At 42.3% G+C, this 25,390-nt stretch overlaps 1 protein-coding gene across 8 annotated transcripts in view; it reads left to right on the top strand.

Moving 5' to 3' along the window:
- Positions 1–1,976: 1,976 nt before the first annotated feature.
- ENTREP1 (endosomal transmembrane epsin interactor 1) overlaps positions 1,977–25,390 on the top strand; it is a 64,180-nt gene continuing 40,766 nt past the window's right edge. For 2 of the 8 annotated variants that reach the window (XM_082470998.1, XM_082470989.1), the window contains exons 1-2: positions 1,981–2,535; positions 13,106–13,162. In XM_082470998.1, the coding sequence (XP_082327124.1) occupies positions 2,122–2,535; positions 13,106–13,162 (471 nt within the window). In that variant the 5' untranslated portion in view covers positions 1,981–2,121. Of the gene's footprint in view, positions 2,536–13,105; positions 13,163–25,390 lie in introns of all 8 variants that reach the window. The other 6 variants (XM_082470990.1, XM_082470994.1, XM_082470996.1 and 3 more) reach the window with 6 other exon arrangements.

Raw genomic sequence — 25,390 nt, 5'->3', positions numbered from 1 at the left:
AAATATAAAATGCAGAGAACTGCACAAAATGTAACTCCATAAATTTTCTCAAAATGAGTCTCACTCATGTAACTGGCACCCACAGCAAGAAACAGATGGTTATCAGCTCCCCTGGAGCTCTCCCTTTCCAGCCATTAACCATCCAAAGGAAAAGAGGATATCTGACTTCTAGCACCAACCTACCCAGACCCAGAGAATACATTTTTGACAGTACATTTCAGGTGTCAGGGACTGACCAGAGGAATAGATTTGTTAAGCTGACAGAATTTCTCAAGACTCAATCAGACTTTTTATATATTTCACAATATAGTAGAACTCTTAAAAATTAAATACCTTTAAGCTTGTGCATAAAATAAAATGTACAAACTAGCACACAAGAAGCTTTCAGTTTAACATCACCTGCAATTTAAGAATATGTACTGTAAAATGTTTTAAAGTGCATGAAACAACATACTTTAAATGTTTATTTTCAAAGACAGGTCCTTTTTTTTCTCCAGGATTTTAAGTTCACTTTCAAGAGGAGTTTGTAAAAGAAGTCCTTGGGACTATTAATCACAGGTGCTTTATTTATTTTATTTTATTTTTTAACATTTTTATTGGCGTATAATTGCTGTGTTGGTTTCTGCTTATAACAAAGTGAATCAGCTATATGTATACATATATCCCCATATCCCCTCCTTCTTGCATCTCCCTCCCACCCTCCCTATCTCACCCCTCTAGGTGGTCACAAAGCACCGAACTGATCTCCCTATCACAGGTGCTTTAATTATTCAAAAAGTGTACATGTAAACACACATGCACATTGGCAATGCATCACACTGTGGGTTGAAGTAAGTAATGACCAAAATAAATGTAGCCTTTGCAAGCAGAGCATAAAAACGGATACACATTTCCTTTGGTTTATTGGACAGGAGGATATAAAATACCCTCACCTTACTGATAAAACGAGAAGCCTAATACAGAGGCTGTCTTACTGCAAAGCGACACTGCTCTGGTTCTTAACCTGGAAAAAAAATCTATTATGATCATTTTATGTATACGAACACTTTCAACACATAAGAATTCTTCCGAGGGAAGGGTAGACTATTAGGAAAAATCATTTTACAAAGGCGAGTCGGTTTTTTAAGCTCTAAATGTATCTTATAAATTACCAAAAACAGATTAGGATTTTATTAGGCTGTTTCTTTGGAGGTTTGGGATTCTACGTTCTACCAGGTGATGCCTAATACAGCTCATGAGTCAAGATGAGTCGGCCACAGAGTGTAACCCTTGCCACGCGCTCCGGGCCGCCCCCGCTTCTTTCTTTCTGGAGGCGGGATACTTCCAAGGTAACCTTGGGCTCCTGCTCGCTCCTACTCTGGTGCCGGGAAAGCACTCCCACGCCCCGCCACGCCCCAACTTCCAGGCGGAGGGGCCGCAGCACAATGTCAGCGCCTGGAAGCCCCGCGCGAACGGTCACTTAGCTCTGCGTTGTCCTTCCCCGAAGCCCTGAGCCTTAGACTTTTCCCACCAAGTCACCCACAGCTCCTCTTCCTGCCATCCTCCCTCCCCGGGGGAAAAAGTTTAAAGCCAGGCTCCCTTCGTGTTAAAGGTTTCCAGAGTCGCTCTCTGGGCTGGACCTGAAGGGGCCGAGGGTCCACAGCGCTTCGGCGGCGCTCCTGTCCCGCCCCAGCTTGGCGGGTGGGAACAGTCTCAGACCGTCGGCTGCCTGTACCTCCGCGCCCAGACCGCCGTTCCCTCCTAGCCCGAGGGACCAATTTTAAATATTGGGGCAGGGCACCTTTCCTGGAGACCCGGGAGCGAGCGCGGGTTCGGCCGGACCCCAAAGGGTGGCGGCGCTGCGCGGCGTGAGCGAAGGGCGCGCGTGGGTGTGCCCGGGTGGGAGTGGGGCGCGCCCGGTCGGCCGGAGGCGGACCCGCCGGCTGGCAGGTGGGTGCGGCCGGCGGGAGTCGGGGCGGCGGCGGCGGCGGCAGCAGCAGCAGCAGCAAGTGGTTGGGCCGTGCGCATTTCCTTCCCTCCCCCTGGGCCTCGGAGCCCGCCCGCTCGCCCAGTGCGCGGCGCCCGCGGCTCCGCTCCGCGTCCTCTTCCCGCCGCCACCGGCCGCTCCTTCCCCGCCCGTCCATGTCCCTGCCCGTGGTGCTCCCGGGCTCCTGCTGCCCTGTGGCTGGGCTCTCGGGCGGGCCGCAGGCCGGGGGCCCGGGCGCCGCGGCCGCCGCCGCCCAGGAGCCGCCGCTGCCCCCGCTACGGCCGCGCTGGTCCCGGGCCGCGCTGCAGCCCCCGGCGCGGCCTCGCTGCGCGGCCACCGCCGCCGCCGCCGGGGTGCTGGCCCCGCCGCCCGCGCTCTCCTACCGCCGGGCCGCCGCCGCCGCCGCCGCGGCCCCGGGCTCGGCGCTGCTGCCCGCTCGCCCGCTGTTGTCGCTCGGTCTGCTGCAGCTGATCCTGGGCTGCTGCATGGTGGCACTCAGCTTCGGGGCGCTGTCGCTGAGCAGCTCCCCGCAGGTGAAGAACTCGTGCCCGTTCTGGGCCGGCTCCTCGGTGAGTGCCGCGCGTGCCCCGCTCGCCTCGGCAGGGCCCACCCGGGGAGCAGGGGGCTCAGGCCGGTCGCCTCCACTGCCCCGTGATTGATCGCTCCAGGGCTGCCTTTCGGGAGCACAGCCCCTCAGGCCAGTTGAAGTTTTTGGAGGCGTTGAGGCGGGGGGAAAAAAGGGGTAAAGAGAGAGAGGAATTCGGGTTGAACCTGGACAGTGTCTATTCCTTGTAGGCTAAAGGGTTTTGTTGTTCCTGTCAAACTAATAGAATAAACCCGATTTCCGGCTCTTTGGGAGATGGAAGTATGGGGGTGGGTGACAAAAAAGCGGGAAGAAAATGAGTCAACTTCTTTCAGCTATTGAGTATTTACTTCGCTGGCAACGTCCGCACGGGGAGGGCAAGGATCTTGATCTGTTTTGTTCACTGATGTATCAACAGTGCCTGGCACATAGTAGGAGTATTTGTGGGATGGATGAAGTGACAGGTTGGCGCACGTCCCTTGTTTTTATTCCGCACTAAGGCACAAGTAAATGTTAAGTGTCTGGTGTAGGGTAGCTCCACTGTATCTGGGGGCGAGTTCAGGAGGTAATAACAGGGTGTGTGGACGCACCCACGTACTTGGTCATTAAAGGAGGGCCCTAAGCCCGCACTAGGTTCCTGGAGCCACGCAGACTGATAGGCAGAATTTAATTCTCCAGAACCCGAACCCATCGTGGATGAGCTTGCCGAAGTCCCAGCTAGCCGGAGATGTCTGCCCCGCTCCGGTACAGGTCCTGCCGGCCCTGCCGCCTCCGACAGGGAAGGCTGTTTTGGGGCAAAAGGCTGCTGCCCTCGAGCGTTTATGGAAACTGGTGGCTACTCATCCCTGCCTCCTAACGATTTCACAGCTTCCAAGGCATCCTGCGTCTTGAGGTTTGCTGAGGATTGAGAGACCTGGAAATAGGTTTTCGTGGAGTGATTGTGGAAGATGAATATTTAAAGTAAACGGCCTTTCTCTAAACGAAATCTAAAAGCCTGGCAATGCCTATAGTTTTTACTAAGATCTGTAATGAATGTATATTTTCAATGCCTGAAAATTGTCCTTGCAGGTCCACACAAACCCAGATTCAAGACCAAAATTTAAGAATATAGGGAGAACTAATTGAACCCAAAGTAATTGTTTGAATAAGAACTGTTAAGACCATTAGGTACCTAGAGCCTGGCCTGACATTTTATACTTAAACTGATGCCAGTTTGTTCTTCTTTTTGAAATACTTTGATGCTGGATGATCTTACTGCGGTGGGTGGAATTCACAATCTGTGCATCGTGTAAAAGGAATCCCACCCTCCTGGCCCTACCCTTGGGCTCTCCCACTGGCCTCTGGGAGTCCTTTAAAACTTCGGAAAGAGGAGTGTTCCCAACAGGGTAGGGATTAGATCTGTTACGCTCCTTAGTCCACTTGTCAGACTAAATTCAGCCAAATGGTGGCTGCATTTTATTTCTCTAAATACCGTGGGCCAGAAGTGACTCTTGCATACATTTTTAGGGATTTGCTCTTTGTAAAATCATAATCTCTTGTCTTCTCAAAGATAGCTAGTTTAGGATTATTGAAAACTATTTTTTTCCCTCCTAAAATTAAACCCCTAAATCAGTGTACTATTGTGAATTATTTCAGAGGTAAATACACTTTAGATGTCAGTCAAGCCATAGTTAGATTTGATGAACTATTAAAAAAAAAAAAAAAAAAAGAGGAATCAGCCAGAAGATAAAGGCTGCTAGCTTGGGCCTGCTGGCTGAGCACATCCTTGTCTCCGGGACCCAGCAAACCAGAGCAGGGAAAGAATGAGTGACTTGGAACTAAGTCTCTTCCACAGGGTCCTTTTCCCACACTGTGCCCCCAACTCTATACGCAAACTTGCAACTGTTTGTTATTCTTATTTGTTGTGGCCTGTTTCTGAGGTTATCCTCAGAATTTGCAAAGTGACCACAGAACCAACGGACAGTACATGTCCAGAACAACTGAATAGGATTTGAGAATGGCATTAAGCCCCCTGACTCTCCTGGTGTTGCAGGAAAAAAGTCTCAGCAGTAGCATACCTTTTGAATTTATGTGTGTGAGAGAGATGGTTTTTTTTAAACTCTGCTTTATGGAAAATTTTAAATTTATTCAAACACTGTACAATGAATCTTCATATACCCCTCACCCAGCTCTAACCGTTGTTTTATCTCCTGTACCTCTTTCTGGCTCTGCTGCCAGCTCTATGTGTTCTTTTTTTTTGGCTGCACCGGGCAGCTTGTGGGATCTTAGTTCCCCGGGCTCTCGGCAGTGAAAGCGCCGAGTCCTAACCACTGCACCACCAGGGAATTCCCTCTATGTGTTATGATAACTCCAGAAGGATGGGTGTTCTAAGCAGGGCAGAAATTAGCTTCAGCATGCCCTCTAGTCCATTTGTCAGATTCACTTCCCACTTTATTTTGAAACAAATCTCAGACATCACATCATTACACCTGTAAATATTTCAATACATGTATGTTTTTAAAAAGAAAATATAAGTGGACTAGAGAGACAGCAGAGAAGTGACCAGGAAGTCTTAAGAACTCCACTCTACCTTTAAAATTTTATTGTGAAAATTTTAAATCTCAACAAATATAGAAAGAACCCCCATTGACCCGTCATCCAGCTTCAATAGTTATCAACATTTACATGGTCACTGTATACTCACACCCACTCCCCCTTGGTAACACCCACTGGATTATTTTAAGGCAAATCTCCAGTATTGTAGTTTCAGCATTAAATATTTCAGAATGTATTTCTAAAAGAAAGGGGCTTAATAGTTAAAAGGAAGGGGCTTGATAGCACATTGTAACTAATTTAAAGACAGCTAAACTAAAGTTTTTATGAGAAAAGCTTAAAAATGATGACTTGAGGACTGCAGAATTTTTTTTTTATGACAGCTTTATTGAGATATAATTCACATTCTATTTAAATCTACTTATATCACCCATTTAAAGTGTGCAGTTCAATGATTTTTATTAAATTCACAGTTTTGCGACCATATCCACAATCAATTTTAGAAAATTTTCATCACCCCCCAGAAGAAAACCTGTACCCATTAACAGTCATACCCCATTTCTTCCGTACTCCATTATCCCTAAGCAACCGTTGATCCATTTACTTTCTGTCGCTATGGATTTGTTATTCTGGCCATTTCATGTAAATGGGACCATACAACAAATGGTCCTTTGTGACTGGCTTCTTTCACTTGGCATAACATTTTCAAGGTACATCCATGTTGTGACATGTGTCACTACTTCATTCCTGTTTATGACCAAATGAGATCCCATTGTGTTGCTGTACCATGTTTTATTTATCGCTCAGAAGTTTGACTGGCATATGAAAGTAGGTAGTTGAGTGGCAGTGCCAGGTTAAGTCTAAGGTTACTTCAAACCCACGTAGGAACACAGTAGAAGGATATCCTCATATTTCAAGCTTTGAATGACCATTATATGCCTGAGTCTGCTGTATCAACTAAATCAGCAAATCTTTTGGCTGCAGTAAAAATTTTGCTCATTAAGGGACAAATATATTCATTTGAAAGGACTGTTTTGTTAAACACACTATAGTTCAAGAATATTTTTCCATATATACCGCTGTAAGTGTTATTCTCACCTTGAGCCCGAGATATGGAGTCTTCCTTCACTTGTCTGAACCTTGAAGGTGTACTTTATCTATTGTAATATATGTTTGAGAATTAACAAGTCCTATAAAGACTCTTTTCCCATACTTTACATACTTACTTTCAACAACTTGAAGGGAGTGTTTTTAATGTGCTCATTGTTTTTGAGCACTCTGTGATCATTTATTTTCTTGCTGGTGTCCTTGGTTAATGACTCAATCTATTATTATTCCCAAAGTTCATGAAACTAAGGGAGTAGACACTTTAAAAACATGCTGAAGTTTGACTCAGGTGAGGGCAGAGGGAGGATCTCCATGTCCGTGTTCAAGCCACGCTATCCTGGCTCCTGATTTGGAGGCATAGTTAGTTAATATTAGTTAGATTCTACTCGGACTACAGGAGACCAGCCTACCACACTGTTTTAGATTAATGAAAGAGTAGAGAGAGTTGCATTGGTTTGTGTCTTCCTCAAAAAAGAAAATTCCTGACTCTGATGACGTATATGATCCTTGGGAGATATTTCAGGCAAGTGGTAGAGAATTAGTTATTGTTTTTTGCTCTTCTCTGGGGGCCCTAATAGCCTTTATCATCTACATACATTCATGTCTCTCTGTTGAAGTCACTGACCTGAACTCATGGTTCCCCCTCCCTTGAGTCTGTGATTCTTTGGCAAGATTCCAGTTCCTTATAAAGAGACAGACATTGGTGAACCTTAAGGTAAACCTATTAAAAAAAATTTACAATGACAGAATGTAAAAAAAAGAATGAATGGTCCAGAGCGGAAACTAACACAAAAATTCTAAAGTCTCTACCAGTTAAACAACAGTAAATACATTTTTTTCTATCATAATCATCAAATACTACTTTAATATTGAAGGAGTATTTTTAAGTTTAACTTTTGAGAGGAATTTAATTTTCTTTGGTCCTTTATTTTACACAACAGCAGAGTCACATGATAAGTTCTTTTTTTTATTGTAGTATAATTGCTTTACAATATTGTGTTAGTTTATACTGTACAGCAAAGTGAATCAGCTATACGTATACATATATCCCCTCCTTTTTGGACTTCTTTCTCATTTAGGTCCCCACAGAGCATTGAGTAGAGTTCCCTGTGCTATACAGTAGGTTCTCATTAGTTATATATTTTATACATAGTATCAATAGTGTATATATGTCAATCCCAATCTCCCAATTCCTCCCACCCCACCCCCTTTCCCCCTTGGTATCCATATGTTTGTTCTTCTCTACGTCTGTGTCTCTATTTCTGCTTTGTAAATAAGATCATCTATACCAGTTTCTTCAGATTCCACATATATGTGTTAATATATGATATTTGTTTTTCTCTTTCTGACTTACTTCACTCTGTATGACAGTCTCTAGGTCCATCCATGATGATAAGTTCTTGAGCAAGTCACTGAGCCTCTCAACCTCAGTTACTCATCTGTAAAATGGGTGGGATGACTCTTGCTTCAGAATTGATTTTGTGAGAGTGTAATTAGAAAACATTTAGGAAAATGCTTCGTTGCTGAGCCCTAGCCCCAGGCCTGGCACATACTAGAACTTCTATCAATGTTTTTTTTTTTTTTTTTTTTTTTTAAAATAAATATTTATTTATTTATTTATGGTTGTGTTGGGTCTTCGTTTCTGTGCGAGGTCTTTCTCTAGTTGTGACAAGCGGGGGCCACTCTTCATCGTGGTGCGCAGGCCTCTCACTATCGCGGCCTCTCTTGTTGCGGAGCTCAGGCTCCAGACGCCCAGGCTCAGTAATTGTGGCTCACGGGCCCAGTTGCTCCGCGGCATGTGGGATCTTCCCAGACCAGGGCTCGAACCCGTGTCCCCTGCATTGGCAGGCAGATTCTCAACCACTGCGCCACCAGGGAAGCGCTATCAATGTTTTTTAAACATCCAGGCAATATTTAATTAAGGTAAGGTGAACAGGCTAGTTTTGTTTGTTTGTTTTTGTTTTTTGGTGGGACATTGTGGTAACCAACAAGCATACATGAGAAATACCCAGTTGTCCACTTTGTCAGATCTTTTACTGAGTTACCCTGGGCAGATACAGAATGATACATGCACACATACATTTAAAAAATATATCCAGTGTAAAAGCTATAGGGCAAGATAGGTTATTAAGAAGTGTGAATATTGTAAATATGGGACACCTATAACATGGCTCTTTTTAACTCTATGTTTAGATACGGCAACTTTTGACAAACAGTTCAGAACATTTTTGCCCTAAGGTATGTTAATGGATTAACACAGAAAAAGTAAGGTAGTAGAATTATATGCTTTTGACTTTAATGATTTGATTTTTAAGCTGGAAAGTTAAGGCACATTCACCACATATGGTGGGTAACAGTGATTCTTGCCTGGAGTATCTTAGAATCCTTCTTTGCAATATCAGAAAAAAAGAAAGGCCTCTGCTTTTCCCCATGAGCTACAAAGAATGGGTCATAAGTGAGTGAAACCAAAATTGTAATAAATCTCATTATAGTGATATAGAGATAATTTGGTGTTAGAAAATAGGTTCTTGCCTGTTTATTCCGAGCAAGTTGCATCTTGCACTGGGTGGAAAGAATGCTGATGGAGTTGCTTTTTGCTGTTGATGTACTCTTTTAAGAAGCACAGGAGTGAAAAATATGTTTAGGCTTACATAGTCATCTTTGAGCAAGTTCATCTCCTGTTTTTGACCTTCATTCATTCATTTATTCATCATCCATTCAGTTGTTCGTTGACTCTTGCCATAACTAATTGAGTGCCTCTAGGAGCCTTTAGTGGTACTTGAGTGAATATTCAGAGATCCGAGCCCTCATGAGATTGCAAGTGAGTGTAGAACACAATTGAGCAAGTAATAGCATTATGGGGTAATGGAAGGCCAGTGTTAAGGGATCTTGAGTCCCTTCTGATGGAGCTCCAGCTGCTGCTGCCACTGAGGGAAGCGGAGGCATTGAATACTCTGCCTCTTCCTCTTTCACTTCCCCATCCTCTCTCCCCAGTCATGAACTGCACACCCCTCCCCGAAATGTGAACCTCCGTTCCCTTCAGTCTTGAGCTCTTAAAGGATTCATCCCCAGCTGCAGCACTTTTATTGCACATTCCAGAGGCTTCCTACTTCCTCTGCTTCCCCTTCTCTATCTCACCACTCACGGGGTTCCCCAAGTGTGTTGGGCTACTTAATCTTGAAGAATGGGAGAAATTGAGTAGAAGTTGGTGTGTGCCTTTGTTGCAGGGTTCAGGACTGAGGTGGATGTAACTACAACTCCCACCTACAACTAGAATGTAGTTTCTTGAAGCATCCCTATAAAGAAGGGTGGTTTACAAAAATCCTGTTGAAATTTAACATTTGTGTGTGCTGAGTCTACAAAACAATTCAAATGGAAATGATATCTTTAAGTATTTTGTCTTCCAACCCATGAATGTGGTATATGTCTTGATTTATTTGGGTCTTTATTTAATATTGCTCAATAAGCTTTATATTTCTTCCTACTGAGGTCTTAAGTTTCTTTGTCATGTATATTTTGAGATTGTTGATATTTCTTTTTTTTTTATCTTATTTTTTATTTATTTATTTTTGGCTGTGTTGGGTCTTCGTTGCTGTGCGCAGGCTTTCTCTAGTTGCAGCGAGCAGAGGCTACTCTTCTTTGCGGTGCATGGGCTTCGCATTGCGGTGGCTTCTCTTGTTGTGGAGCATCGGCTCTAGGCACGTGGGCTTCAGTAGCTGTGGCACGCGGGCTCAGTAGTTGTGGCTCACGGGCTCTAGAGCGCAGGCTCAGTAGTTGTGGTGCACGGGCTTAGTTGCTTCGCGGCATGTGGGATCTTCCCAGACCAGGGATCGAACCCGTGTCCCCTGCATTGGCAGGCGGATTCTTAACCAGTGCGCCATCAGGGAAGCCCCTGTTGATATTTCTTATATGTCAAATACATTTTGTACATTTTTAACAATTTTTTTAAAATTAATTTATTTGGCTACGTTGGGTCTTCATTGCTGTGCATGGGCTTTCTCTAGTTGCGGCGAGCGGGGGCTACTCTTCGTTGCGGTATGTGGACTTCTCATTGCGGTGTTCTCTTGTCGTGGAGCATGGGCTCTAGGCACGCAGGCTTCAGTAGTTGTGGCTCACGGGCTCTAGAGTGCAAGCTCAGTAGTTGTGGCACATGGACTTAGTTGCTCCGCAGCATGTGGGATCTTCCCGGACCAGGGCTCGAACCCTTGTCTCCTGCTTTGGCAGGCGGATTCTTAACCACTGAGCCACCAGGGAAGTCCCAACAATTATGTTTTAAATTTAGTTTGCTCATATATGCAAAGTCCTCTCTAAAAAGAAAGGGAGGGAGGGAGGGAAGGCGGGAGGAAGGAAGGAAGGGAGGAAGAGAGGGAGGGAGGGAGGGAGGAAGAAAACTATCTAGCTTAGGGGACTTCTCTGGTGGTCCAGTGGGTAAGACTTCTCCTTCCAATGCAGGGGGTGCAGGTTCGATCCCTGGTCAGGGAGCTAAGATCCCACATGACTCGGGGCCAAAAAACCAAAACATAAAGCAGAAGCAATATGGTAACAAATTCAATAAAGACTTTAAAAATGTTCCATATCAAAAAAATCTTTAAAGAAAAAAAAGACTCTGTGCTCCCAGTGCAGAGGACCCTGCTTTGATCCCTGCTCAGGGAACTAGATCCCGCATGCCACAACTAAAGATTCCGCATGCCACAACTAAAGATAGTGCATTCCAGAACTAAAGATTCCGCATGCTGCAACTAAAGATCCTGCATGTGGCAACGAAGATCCTGCATGCCGCAACTAAGACCCGGCGCAGCCAAAGATAAATAAATAAATAAATAATAATAAATAAAAAAAAAATAAAATTCTTGAGTTTAAAAAGAAAGAAAGAAAGCTTAGTTCCTTTGTCCCAGAGACCCTTCATTTGAAATGATAATTGTATCTGTCATGATCTATTAAAAACATTTTATTTATTTATGTACTTATTATACACATGCCCCTTTCAACTTAGCAATGCTACTCCTGGGACTTCATTCAGCAGAAATAAAAAGCACTTGTTTGTAAGGATATATGGCCATGATGTTTACTGCAACATTGTTTGGGGGCAAAAAACGGGAAGAAGAGTGAATACCCATGAATATGGAAATGATTGAATACATTAGGTAGTGGTTGTACAAAGGAATATTATGTAACCATTAAATGGAAATGAATGAGAGCTAGTCCAGTAAACATGAAGTGATTTCCAGTGAAGTATTTGTTGAGAGAGAAAAAGAAGAGGAGGAAGAGTATCTTTTATGATTCGTTTTTTTTTTTTTTTTGTAAATATCATACCCCTGTGCATGTGTGTGTATAATCCAAAGCCAAGTAAGGAACCTGGACCCCAAGATCTCATGGATTCCAAGTTCCAATTTGTAAGTAGACGTCACCCATACCCTCTAGACAAGCCCCACCAAGTGTGTTTCCAGGAAGAAATCGTTTAGAGGAAGGAAATATCCTATTGAATTTAAGATGATGAAAGGATATAGTGCCCAGTGAGCAGGCAGCTGATAGTATGTTTAAACATAGACGTGATACAAAGAAATTGTCTCCTGTCTGCCCATATATGTTTTTTGGTCCTTGATATAAATGGGTAGACTTGTCCTCTACTGGTTTGTTGTGAAATGATTACCCTCAGTCAATAAATGGAGAATGGAGAGTATCGCAGGTAGGCCTGTGAGCTTTGGGTTTCAAGTAACACTGTAATCCTTACTGATTTGTAGTTAAATAAATAGTTATTGTGAAATGGTGCATTTGAGTGATTTTGGTGAAAAGTGCACTTGAAAGAAAATCCTCATAACTGCTTTCAGCAGATGCACTTTATTACGTACACAAAGGTCATCAGAGTGACCCTGGGCTGAGTAATTACTTTGCTTATCCTTTCCTAACTGCTTAGTGAACTGTGTTATTCAAAAGGCTGATGTTGCCTTCCAGATTACGTTTTGGCAAAATGCTGGTTCTTCTTTACTGAGGATTTTAGGTTATTGTTTATTGACGTGTCATTTTGCAACATGAGATATTTCTCACTGTAGTCCCTCCCCCTTTGAGGAATAAAAGTTCAGGAACATTTACTAATTGCCAATCATGTGACAAGCACTTTGCTAGGAGCTGGGGATTCAGAGAGACAGGACAGGCATTCACAGTCAGTGGGCAAGACAAAAATGCAATGAGTTTTTTTTGGGGAAAAAGTTATATGTAGAGGGCTTACAGGAGTGTGGGGTGTTAAGATTAATAAGGCTTATCAGAGGTGATGACTGTGTGTTGGGGCCTTGCAGAATGCATAGGAGTTCTCAGGCAGCTAGGACGGGAGTTGGGAAGAGAGGACTCTGTGACAAAGGGAAGCACAAAGTCCTGGAATATCTAGAGCCTGGCCAGTCTGAGGAAGGACAAGTATGCCTGGAAGGAGGATGGGTCAGGAGTACATGGAAACCAGGCTTGAGAAGTAGGCAGGGGAAGATCCTGGAAGACCTTGTTTACCATTTTGAGGAATTGACTTGTCCCGTGAAGGATGGGTACCCACAAATTAAGGGAGGGTTGCAGCCAGACATTCTTTTTATGAGGCTGACTCTGGTGACAGATTAGGTGCTACTGGGGGCAGGAAACCTGGATAGGAAATACTGATTCCTTAACTCAGAGGATAGGCTAGTTTCTGTTTGTATGTTCTTAACTGACCTTAAGAAAAAACATACGCAGTCAGTGAAAAAGTTTCAGGAGCTTGGACAAGAAAGATAGTCTAAAACCGTATACCAGGGCTCATATAATCAACAGGAATATTAAATGTTTGAGTTAGAAGCCTTTGAAATTTCAGTATTTAAAAAAAATATATACTTCAGAGACTGGGGATTAGTTTATTGGAATTGCTCCCTTTTCTAGATTTATGATCCTGTTTATCCTTGTAGGTGATACTCTCTGGAATCATAGGATTAACAACTTGGAAACGGCCTATGATACTCCTGGTATGTACTGATCTTATAAATTTTTACTCTTTGTGAAATGTGCTGTTTATGAAGTCTGTTGAAATAAATTGAGGAAATGCTAAGGCTTCCTTGTTCATTAAAAAAAGAAGTTAACAATGGACAATATTAGAAGCCAGATGTTCTCATGACAGTAAAGTAAGATGATAATTTTGCTGCTTTTCTGTTGCACCTTAAGCTTCTTATATACCCAATTCTATACATGTGTTTCAAGTTCCAGGATTAGATCTATTGTAAAGATATAACAAAAGCAAAGCAAAACAAAACTAAATGGCTGGGACTTCCCTGGTGGTCCAGTGGTTAAGAATCTACCTTCCAGGACTTCCCTGGTGGCGCAGTGGTTAAGAATCCGCCTGCCAGTGCAGGGGACACGGGTTTGAACCCTGATCCGGGAAGGTCCCACATGCCGTGGAGCAACTAAGACCATGCGCCACTACTGAGTCTACTCTCTAGAGCCCGCAAGCCACAACTACTGAGCCCACATGCCACAACTACTGAGCCCATGCGCTGCAACTACTGAAGCCCGCCCACCTAGAGCCCGTGCTCTGCAGCAAGAGAAGCCACCACAATGAGAAGCCTGCGCACTGCAACGAAGAGCAGCCCCTGCTCACTGCAACTAGAGAAAGCCCGTGCGCAGCAATGAAGACCCAACGCAGCCAAAAATAAATAAATTAAAAAAAAAAAAAAAAGAATCCGCCTGCCAATGCAGGGGACGTGGGTTCGATCCCTGGTCAGGGAACTAAGATCCCACATGCCGTGGAGAAACTAAGCCCGTGCGCTGCAACTACTGAGCCTGTACACTCTGGAGCCTGCATGCCACAACTAGAGAGAAGCCTGTGCAGCGCAACGAAGAGCCTGCGTGCTGCAAGTAATAACCCAAAGCAGCCAAATTAATTAATTAATTTAAAAAAATAGTCTTTAAAAAAAAAACGCTAAACGGCTTACTCTGGGCATTTTGAACATACACAAAAGTGAAGGGAATGATATAATGAACTCCCTGTACCAATCATCCAGCTTCAACAATTATCAATCCTTAGCCAATCTTTTTCAGTTAGACCCTTACCCATTCCCCACCCCTTCCACATTCTTTTTTCCTCCACATTCTTTTAAAGCAAATCTCAGCTTAAATCATGCATACATTATTTTTTATTGTTACAATACTTTGGTTGGGCAATCTCAGAATTTCCTTGCTTAGATTTCCTGTATTCTCTCTTTATCACACCTATATTATATTTTCATCGTAATAGAGACATACATTGTTGACTTTATCCTTTTTTTAGTTATTCAGGTAAAATTCACATAGTATAAAATTAACCATTTTAAAGTGTACAATTCGATGGCATTTAGTAAATTCCCATCCTTTATTTTTATTTGTTATATCCTTTTGATTCAGGGAATACTATAAAAAAACAGACAAATGCCAATGGAGAGGCCAACTTACAAGGATGAGGTAGAGGATCTAGAAAATTCAATTTGAAATATGCTTTAAAAAATTTATTTTTCTGTATAGCATCTCTTATTTTTCTCCTATCCATTTTGAAATAGGGTTAAATAATTTTCTGAATTCATTCCATTTATATACATAACGCAGCCAGGCTGTCCTTCAGACCACTGTTTGCTAGGTAATGGGTAACAAATATAAAACTAGTTAAATTCTTAAATACAAGGAGATGAAGCACATTTCAGGATACAGTCAGAATAATGGAGCCCAATACTGTGTTGACGATCTTGAAAAACTGAACTGAAGAGTTTTCAGACCCACAAGACAATGCAGGCAACATTTTACAGGTCCATCAATTATTGCATTTGGTGAAACTTTGTTAATATTTCCAGAAGGAGTAAATGATTGATACAGCATTTTAATATATTAGACAGCAGGATAGAAGAAAATGAGGCTTTGGATGAGTTTTATGGCATGTGTTATGCGTGCTTGGGGTTTGTTTTACAACAACTCTCTAGGTTTACAGTCACTGCAGAAAATTTTTTAATGGTGTTCAATGTTTATACTAATATTTGGTTATAGACATCATCTTTGCACTGTCCTTTTCCATTGGGTCAATATTGAAATGCTCAGTAATACGAACCTCAGGTATTTAAAATCAGAAAACTATCTAATCTAATGCTATTTGTACTTTTAAAATTCCAAATGGTGAAGAGAATATGAGTGCTTGTTCTCGATAGATATTAAGAAAGTCGACCTTTTAAAACATTTCTTTCTTTAACATTGTTTTCTTTTGGAAAGGTGCCCTTGTAAATTTATTATGTGAGCTCAAGCAACTTTAAATGAAAATGACCTTAATAAAAATGTATTTCTCATCCTTGTTAAGTATAGGTACTTTGTCACAAAGTTGTAACCAGTTTGTACATACCATGTTGTGCTCTGCTTTTTCTGTTTAATATGAAATTAAGTTCACATCAGTAGCTATTATGTTTCCCTGTACAAGGAGTCCACATGCCTATCACTTAGAATTGCTATGCAGCATTTTGTCATATTTCTGTATTACCATCAGTCATAAGCCTGTTGGACATCTGAGCTTCGAAGTTTTGACTATTATGAATTATGTATTCAGAAGGTCATTTAGTGATCATTTTGAAATGTTAATTAACATCAGTTTATAAAGAAGATAAATTAATTGGCAGGAATTGTGCAAGGGAAAACTTTCTGAGTATATCAGTAGGTCATTTGAGCCTTAGTCAATATCATAGAGGAAAAAACAGTCCACGGGAATCTTAGTAGTATATCATTATAGCCTCTGCCAAATGCTTTTGTTATGTTAAAAAGCCAGATGAAAGAAACTGACGCACCAGTCAGACATTCCTAGTTTGAGTCCTTGTTCATTTACGGAAGAGCTATGTCACTCTGTGCAAGCCACCTAGCTTCTCTGAGTCTAGTTTTCTTTTCTGAACAGAGGATAATCTAGTGACCCTCAATGGATACTTTACCTTTTTTTTTTTGTTGTTCCCCACGCATCCCCCTTTCTGAGTTTAGGGAATCTGCCATCAGATGATTTGAGTGGGAGGCTGTGTTCATTAGAGAAGCCAGAAGTGCCCGTGTGTTTTTGCAGACCCGGGCTGGGCTGGTCAGAGTCACAGCCCTACCGCCATTCACGTCCCACACTCTACCTACAGGGGCGCCTTGTGACTCTGACACAGCCAGGCCGTCCTTCACAAACCTAGGACCTTCTTTCCCTAGCTGTTTGCTTGGCTGCCTTCTTCTCTTCTGGGTCTCAGCTCAGCAGTCATCTCAAGAGAGAGACCTTCCTTGAGCATCCTGATTGCAGTGACCCCTCCTCTGTGCCCCTCACCGGGCCCCAGCACTGAATACTGGCTTCATCTTGGTCTGTAAGTAGCCTGAGTGCGCCTCACCTGTCTCCCCCAGTAGATGGTCCGTCAGTTCTGTGAGGACAGGGGTCTCTCCCCAGGACCACTGTGCTCAGGACACACTTACTTTTGAACGGTGGCATTAATTTGGCAACCAGTAAGAAACTCAGATCCTGGGTTAGTTCTCAAATTTTCTGTTTTACATTTGTCTTAAATTTTTCTCACTTGTTTTTGTTCTCTTGAACTTTGTATTTACCACCTTTTAACTTCAGGGTGGTTGGAGAGTATTTTGGTCGTGGAGTTGGGGAGGGGGCTGGTTGGTCTCTTTAGGGGCTTTCAAGAGGCAAGCTGTTCTCATTTTGAGTTGTTGGGTGCACACCGGTCTAGAATATTTGAACACTTCCTTTTGAGAGCGTTTACATTTGTGCTCCCTCTTTGTGTTTGCTTCAGTGATTACATCAGGTTTATACTGGTTTGAACAAAGAAGGTCAGTTTGACCTAGTTCCTTCAAACTCAAGTTTTCATGGAAACTCAGAGTTGGAAGATTTCATTCACTGCGTCCTCTTCTTTCTACTGATAGAATACTCAGGTGTCCAGAACAAAATAATAATTTTGGGAGACACTTTGTGAATGTTTGTAGCTATTTTGGGCTGTGTCTGGGATTAAGGTTGGGGGTGTGTGCGTGTGCACGCATCTGTGTGTATATGTGCGTGTGTATGGTATTCTATCAAGAATACTTGTGCATTTTCCATCAAGAGCAAACATTTTCCATTTTAAAAGAATGTCCTTTTATTTTCTAGATATCATTCAGTTTTCATTCTAGTAAAATGTTTTAGACTTGTTTAGAAATCACAGACTCAGTGCTGGGAATGACCTTAAAGATTGCCTTACTTAGGCACCTCAGTTGGAAAGCAGAATTGTCTTGATAAGATAGTTACTGAATTGGTGGACCGGACCCGGGCTGTTGTCCTAGCCGGGGTGGAGACCCCCTGTCTCTGCCAGGAAGGTTCTTTCTCCTATTGGATTTGCACAGCCAGTAACAAAACTGATGCTGAGACTGGAACAGCACAAGCTTTTTTTTTTTTTTTTTTTTTAACTATAAAGATGTTTTTATTTTTATTTTTTCACATCTTTATTAGAGTATAATTGCTTTACAATGTTGTGTTAGTTTCTGCTGTATCACAAAGTGAATCAGCTATATGTATACATATATCCCCATATTCCTTCCCTCTTGAGCCTCCCTCCCACCCTGGAACAGCACAAGCTTTATTCGATGGCCAAAGGATGGAGAAGAGGGAACCTAGTTCTCAAATCCACTTCTCAACCCAATTTGGGGGAGAGACACCAAATATATAGGAGGGTCAAGGTAAAAGGAGGGAGGGAACTAGAAAGAGTGGGAAGAACACTCATGAGTTATTCGAGAATCAGAGTGTGGTTTGGACCTGGAACGGATGCAGCCTTCCTTTTCAGTCGTTGTGTGGACTTTTCCAGTTGTTGTCATGGCAATCGTCAACTGTCATGGTGCTGGTGGGTGTGTCATAACCTGCTGATGTATTACAATGAACGTGTAATGAGGCTCAAGATCTACTAGAAGTCAAATCTTCCGCCATCTTGGGCCTATTTGGTTCTAACCAGTTCTTTTTTTTTTTTTTTCTTTGCAGCTTCCTCCTGAAGCTTAGATTAAGACTAATTGGTTTCTATTTGAGGGAGGGGCAGGGGTCTGATTGTGGGGCAACAGCCTCGGTAACAAGATGTTTTCCTTTGGTGGTACATTTGGTAAGAATTGCCACTGTGAAAGCCCAGCCAGGCATTCTGCCTACAGTTTTGGTTGCTTATGAAGTGGTAATTTGAGCTATAGTTATTTTTATTTTTCTTGTCAGTTTGCAACAGAGGGGATGAATATGACCTTCAAGCTGATAAAAAGACAGCTTTATCCTTTAGCACCAAGAATGAAGGTTCTTCCCTGGTGATGTTCTTGGGTCACATACGTGGTTTATTCTCAACTGCGGGTCCTGTTGATTTGAACCCTAGACTAAGAACAGAAGACGTAGATGAATTGGCTGTTTTTAGAAAATGATCCATCAGTTTCTCTTCTAACTTCAAGATTGTAGTATTTAGGGTAAAGCCTCCCTCATTCCCCAAAGAGACTAAAAAATGGCATCAGTATGATATACAGATATCTTATTACCCCTCAACTAACAGTTCCAGTAGGCTAGGCTGGTAAGATGGTCCTGCTCCATGAAGCCATTTGGGGATCCAGGTTCTTTCCATCTTATTGTGCCTCAGAGGGAGGGTCATGAAATGTCCAGACACTTTGTCAAAGGAGATTGAGGAACTAGTCTCACCAGATAGTCAGAAAATACTTATAGGTGGGTTATGCCGTGGGACAGATGGTGGCCCTTTCATTCCTGATGATAAAAGAACAGGAGGGGGCAGAATACCTAAGCACAGTTTAGGAATCTGTACATTTATAGAAGGAACTCTGAAGCTCTGGCTTGTGCAGTCTGGTTCTTTCAGGAATATTTCATGGTTGTCAGTCATTTGGAATGAGCTCCCTGGTTTGAGAGTTCAAGAAACCTGCATTTTAATGCTGACACGTTACCACTAATTATTGGATGATCTCAGGGAAATCTCTTGATTTCTGCAGGTATAAAATGAGGGTTTTTTTTACCTGTAGTATTTGTTGCATCCCCTTGTCTTGAATACCACTGTTGATTCCCTGAAATCCTGTTGATCAAACAAAGCTAAGTTTATTGGACCTGCTGAAGTAAGGGAGAACACCTTACCGGTAGTTCTCAGAAGGAGTGAGTCTAAGAGAGGATATTGATAGAGTTTTAGGACCCCGGCTGGGTGATTTTAAGGTGAGTCTTGCAAGATAGGGAATTGACTGGACTTGGGCAGAACCTATGAGATAATAGCTTTGGATTGGTGGGCAAATGGAGGGGAGGGCCTGGAAGCAAGATTTGATGAGTAAGTTGTTAGTTTTGATAACTATTTTAGTTGGTTCACAATCTTACCTTTGAGGAGCAAGTATTTCTTGGAGCAAGTAGCTAAGTTATCTTTGCTTGTTCTCAGTATTGTTTATTATAGGGTCAGAAGAGTATGGCCAGTCCCAGAATTAGCACAGGGACTGGAAATTATGTTGGTTTTAGTTCTCATCGTAAATTTCATGGAGGACCCATTCTTTTTTTTTTTAACATCTTTATTGGAGTATAATTGCTTTACAATGTTGTGTTAGTTTCTGCTGTATAACAAAGTGAATCAGCTATACGTATACATATATCCCCATATCTCCTCCCTCTTACATCTCCCTCCCACCCTCCCTATCCCACCCCTCTAGGTGGTCACAAAGCACCGAGCTGATAACCCTGTGCGAATCAGCTGCTTCCCACTAGCTATCTATTTTACATTTGGTAGTGTATATATGTCAGTGCTACTCTCTTACTTCGTACCAGCTTACCCTTCCCCCTCCCTGTGTCCTCAAGTCTATTCTGTACGTCTGCATCTTTATTCTTGTCCTGCCCCTAGGTTCGTCAGAACCATTTTTTTTTTTTTTTGGATTGGAGGACCCATTCTTAACATCCATTATGCTAATTAAGCAAACAAATAATTTCATCAATCGGACAACTTATTTCCATTGTCATTCTGCTAATTTAGCAAAGCTGCTGGGATGTGGTTGGGAGATAAAGATAAAAGCAGCAGCTTCTGGAGTATGGCTTTTTTCATAAATGCTGAGTATCCTGGAATTTGAATTCTTAATCGTCCTGAGGGTGTAGCTTGGACCAGTCAATATGTACATGATATCACACTGTGCTGAAGTGTTTGGAAGTGTATTTCAGACATACTGTAGTATGTGTGCATCTGGGTTGCTGAAGGGCCTTCTGACCATCCTGCATCCAGGCTTTCTGAGCCCAACAGGCCATAGTGATCAATTTCTGAATATGACTCTGAGACAACTACGTGGACTGTGAATGATTTGGGGCAAGGGAGGAGACCATTTTGAATCAGGGAGCATCTTAAAATAGATGTCATGTGAAAAGTTGCGGAATAATGTGTATGGTACCCCTTGTGTTTTTTAAAAACATCTGGGGGATCATACGTGTGTTTGTAGTTACATGAAAAATTCTTGAAAAGATATACAAGAAACTGTTTACAGTCGGCACCTCTGTTGAGTGCAGTGGGAATGGGAAGGAAGGAGCCTGACTTTCCACTTTATGTCTGGAGAGGACATGTGTTGTGTGAAGTGGAGGATGTTTTAGTTTCCCTGTTTTGTTTGGGTTCTGGCTGCCAGTGCCTACATATCTGAACTCTCTTTCTGGGGGGTTTGTTTATCTGCCCTTGTGTGTCCTGATGAGAGACAGGATCCTGTCTCTGGCTGGAAACTTCTCAGGCTAGATGCTTACACTCCTGAATGCCGGCAGCCAGGGTGTGAGCCGTGACCTCCCCCCACTGAAGCTCCGGCCCAGGACTTGGAAGCTGGAGCCCTTGATGCAGAATAGCCGGGGCAGCTTAGAATTCATTAGGCAAAAGAGGCAACCTGTGTCCAAGGCTGGCATCCAGGGAGCTGGCTTTCCTGTGGCATGACCTTGGTAGAGGTCCCAGCACCCAGCTTCCCTTGGCTCCTTCCCAGATTTCTGAGCCTGGTTCCTGTGGATTCCATGAACTACCTGATAGCCTGCTTGTTTAGTCTGAGTTGGTTTCTGTTGTTCATAACATAATCGGGAACTCCGACTGCTGCGGGACCATGATTTTTTTTCTTCTGTGAATGTTACTTTTACAAGAATTTTTAAAAAACTAGTTCAAAAATAAAGAGATTCATTTTAAACATTTGCTCATTTATGGTAACTCAGTTGAAGAACAAGAAATCCAGTGGGTGCTCAAGTTAGATTGATTTATGGTTTGTGTTTGACTTGGGTGGAAAGTGTTAGGTAGAGGAGCTGGGGGGGGCAGTTGTCGGGGGTGTTGGTGGTGGAATTGGGTCTGACTAGCTGTCATTTCTCAACGAGGATACAAAGGGTTGCCTTGTAGAGCTCTTTAGTGAACAGAAAAGAATAATTTATAAACGGACGTTGTGTATTAGCAGGTATTCTGCACGTTGATGGAGTGTAGATTTGAGTCAGACCTGGATCTGATCAGGGTCCCATAATTAGATGTATAGTTTAGGACATAATAAATAAATCACCTCTCTGAGACTTTTCCCCATTTATTTCTGTATCTATAAGATATATTTATTTATATATGATATACATACATGACACAGTGTATGTATATGTATCAAACATATGTGTATATATGATATATACACACACATACATAGACACCATATATATATATTTCAAACATACCACTGTGACATTGTGACATTTTATAATTTACTGAGTGCCTTTTAAGAGGAAAAAAAATTTTTTATTTAAAAAAGGGGGAGCTCATTAGCCTTCTTACTCTTATTGAAAGTAATAATTAGACCTCTGTGCATTTTTCCCAGCATCTAAACCTGACCACACTCCCCCAAATTAACCATTTTAATTTCTCTCTGCTTTTAGTGCCCCTGGCAGTTGTCTCCATCTCACTAAAAGGGAGGCATGGGTGACACAGTCTCTCCTATTGAAGTTATTTTTATTTGAAAATAATTTTTATTTCTCTTATTGATGGCTTTATAATTTTAAATAATATTATAAAGTTCTGTTTCTTAATTCATTAACTTTGGACAGTATCTTTTGATTCTCTCTTTTATAAGATGAAGAAATTAGCAGTTAGCTCTGCTTCTTTCTCCCTTTTACCTCCTGTTGATGGTAACACCATTCATTTCCTTTATATGGTCAGTGATTTAACGTTAACATTTTACTCTTAAACTATATCATACTATTCAGATTTTGTCTGTAAATTGTTTCTAAAAGAGTGAAAACCGATAATAGCATTTACAGTATTTTCATTATATGAATGTGATTGAAATAGGAGGTTAGAATTGGATTCTTGCTTTCCAGATTCACCTGAGGCCAAAATACAACCGATGCCAACAGCTCCCACGTTCCAGTGTGTGTTAGACTATCTAAGCAGGACTTGCAAAGCTTCTGGGTGAAACCAGCTTTGCAGCCCTTAGCTGATCTCCATCCCCCAGCCTATAAAAGGATTAGGGGTTAAAGAGACAAAAGTTTGGAGAAAGTTACTGAATTGCTGTGGCATTTTAAGTTCCACCTCTGCATGGGGGAGGGGAGCGGTGCTTAAAGATAAGCACTGGAGAGCCTGAGACAGGTCTCACAGTGGTTGACTGGGCTGGTGTCAGACTTCTGCCTGGGGAATTTAAAGGGCTGGCTGGAGTCCTTGTGACCTGAGAGTTAAAGACTGCAGTTGGGAAATAATTGTACTTTCACAGACCAAGCCCAAGAAGTGTACTTCCAGCTGACCAGATGGGTGGGCCCTGTAAGAGAGAGTAGGCCTGGGGTGAGCTTATATCCTGCCCCAGGGAGCCCCTTAGAGGAGTGAGGGGACCAGAGCAGAGAGAGGCCAGGCTTGCACTGACAGATGCCCACATTAAGGGAACTGCAGTTTCAAAAATGGGTATCTCAGAGGAGCCAATGGAAGCCTCATTCAGGAGAGTCTCCTGTAAACACTTGCCAAGGCCAGTTGTGAACAATCGAGGGAACTCTTCCTGCCCCCCACCTTGTTTACGTACTTGGCCTGGCCTCCCCCTTGCTCCCTCCTCTCCAGAATGGCAGAGCTGTGGCTGGCAGGCTCAGGAGAAGTGAACACAAAAAGCAAGGAAATAGAGGAGATTATATCTTTTCACTGCCTTTCCCACTGCAGACGTGTTTGCTCCCTACAAGAAGAAGCCTGATGAGAAGGAAAGAAGCTGAAATTTAAATGCAGTTTCAAGTTTTGACTGGGACACATGTCTGGACATTTTAATTACCAAAATGGGCCGTTTTGTGACTTGAAGTTACTGGAGGGCTTTTTGTATCTGATGTTGACCAGAGGAGTCATGGGCCCAGCCTCAGATTTCATCTAAGGGATCAGGAAGACCTAGCCCTACAAAGTGGGCGTGAACAACATAGCGGGGGTGAGGGTGGAAACAAAGTGGTTTTCTGTTGATGCCCATGAGTCTTGCTTGTTCAAAGGATCAGCTGCATTATTTTCTGTAGCACCAGGAAGAGTGATTGCATCTAGAGAGAAAACAGTTTCAAGCAGCCAAGTCAAATCTATTATTCTTTTTTAGTCTCTATCATTTGCTCAGCATCATGTCATATTTTAGTTTGCTTCAGCTTTGGACCATGACTGATGTATAGAGTGACGTTTTTCTTAGAGTTTCTAAATGACTCTTCTTTTTCTTCTTGGCAGAAAAGGTACCTAATCTCAGAGATCATGTAGCTTCTTCTTGTATTTTTAAACAGCTTTATGGAGATGTAATTGGCATACCAAAACATTCACACATTTAAACTGTACAGTTCAATGGCATGTTCACAGATATGCACAAACATCACCACCATCAATTGTAGAACATTTTCACATGACCCCAAAAAGAAACCCTGTACCCGTTAGAAGTCACTCCTCATTTCCTCTCAATATTCCCACCCTAGGAAACCACTAATGCACTGTCTGTCTCTATAAATGTGTGTATTCTGGGTATTTCAAATAAACAGAATCATATAATATGTGATCCTTTGTAACTGGCTTCTTTCACTTAGCATTTTTTTTAGCACAGTATTTTTAAGGTTCATCATATTGTAGCATGTATCAGTACTTTTCCCCCTTTTTATTGTTGAATACTATTCCATTGATGGATATACCACAGCTTATCTATTTATCAGTTGATAGACATTCCCACTTTCTGTCTACTACGAATAATGGTGCTGTGAACATTAGTTTTTTTGTGGACATGTTTTCATTTCTCTTGGCTATATGACTTGGGGTGGAATTGCTGAGTCATATAGTAACTCCATGTTTAACATTTTGAAGAACAGTTTCCCAAAGCAACTGTGTCATTTTACATTCCCATCAGCAGTGTATGCGGGTTCCAATTTCTCTGAATCTTTGCCAATACTTATTATTGTATTTTTGATTATAGCCATCTTTATGGGTGTGAAGTGGTATCTCATTGTATTTTTGATTTGATGTTGAGAATTTTCATGTGTTTACTGGTCATTTGCATGTCTTCTTTGGAGAAATGTCTGTTCAGATCCTTTGCCTCACCATACCTCACCATAGTAACGTTATCACGACTAACAAAATTATCCAATTTCCCTTTTCAAGTCCCTTATCAGATATGTGATGTGCAAATATTTTCTCTCATTCTATGGGTTGTCTTTCAACTTTTTCGATGGCGTCATTTGAAGCACAAAAGTTCTTAATTTTCATGAATTTAATTTTAATGAAGTTCTTTTGTTCCTGTATTGTCATATCTAAGAAGGCTGGTCTGATCTAAGGTCATGGAGATTTACTCCTATATTTTCTTCTAGGAGTTTGATTGTTTTAGCTTATACTTAGGTCTATAATCTATTTTGAGTTAATTTTTGCATACGGTGTGTCAGTGGTCCGAGTTCATTCTTTTGCAGGTTGTCCCAGCACCACTTGTTGAAGAGCCTGTTTTTTCCTCATTGAATTATCTTGGAACCCTTGTTGAAAATCAGCTGACTCTAAGTGTGAGTTTTACTTATCTAGCTTCTTTTTTTTTTTTTAATTTATTTATTTATTTTATTTATGGCTGTGTTGGGTCTTCGTTTCTGTGCAAGGGCTTTCTCTAGTTGTGGCAAGCGGGGGCCACTCTTCATCGCGGTACGCGGGCCTCTTACTATTGCGGCCTCTCCTGTTGCGGAGCACAGGCTCCAGACGCGCAGGCTCAGTAATTGTGGCTCATGGGCCTAGTTGCTCCGCGGCATGTGGGATCCTCCCAGA

Source organism: Balaenoptera physalus (genome assembly GCF_965194825.1).
Source record: "Balaenoptera physalus genome assembly, chromosome: 7".
NCBI classification, from domain to species: domain Eukaryota; kingdom Metazoa; phylum Chordata; class Mammalia; order Artiodactyla; family Balaenopteridae; genus Balaenoptera; species Balaenoptera physalus.
The sequence above is the reverse complement of the archived record's forward strand: the minus strand, read 5'-3'. Positions and strand labels throughout refer to the sequence as shown.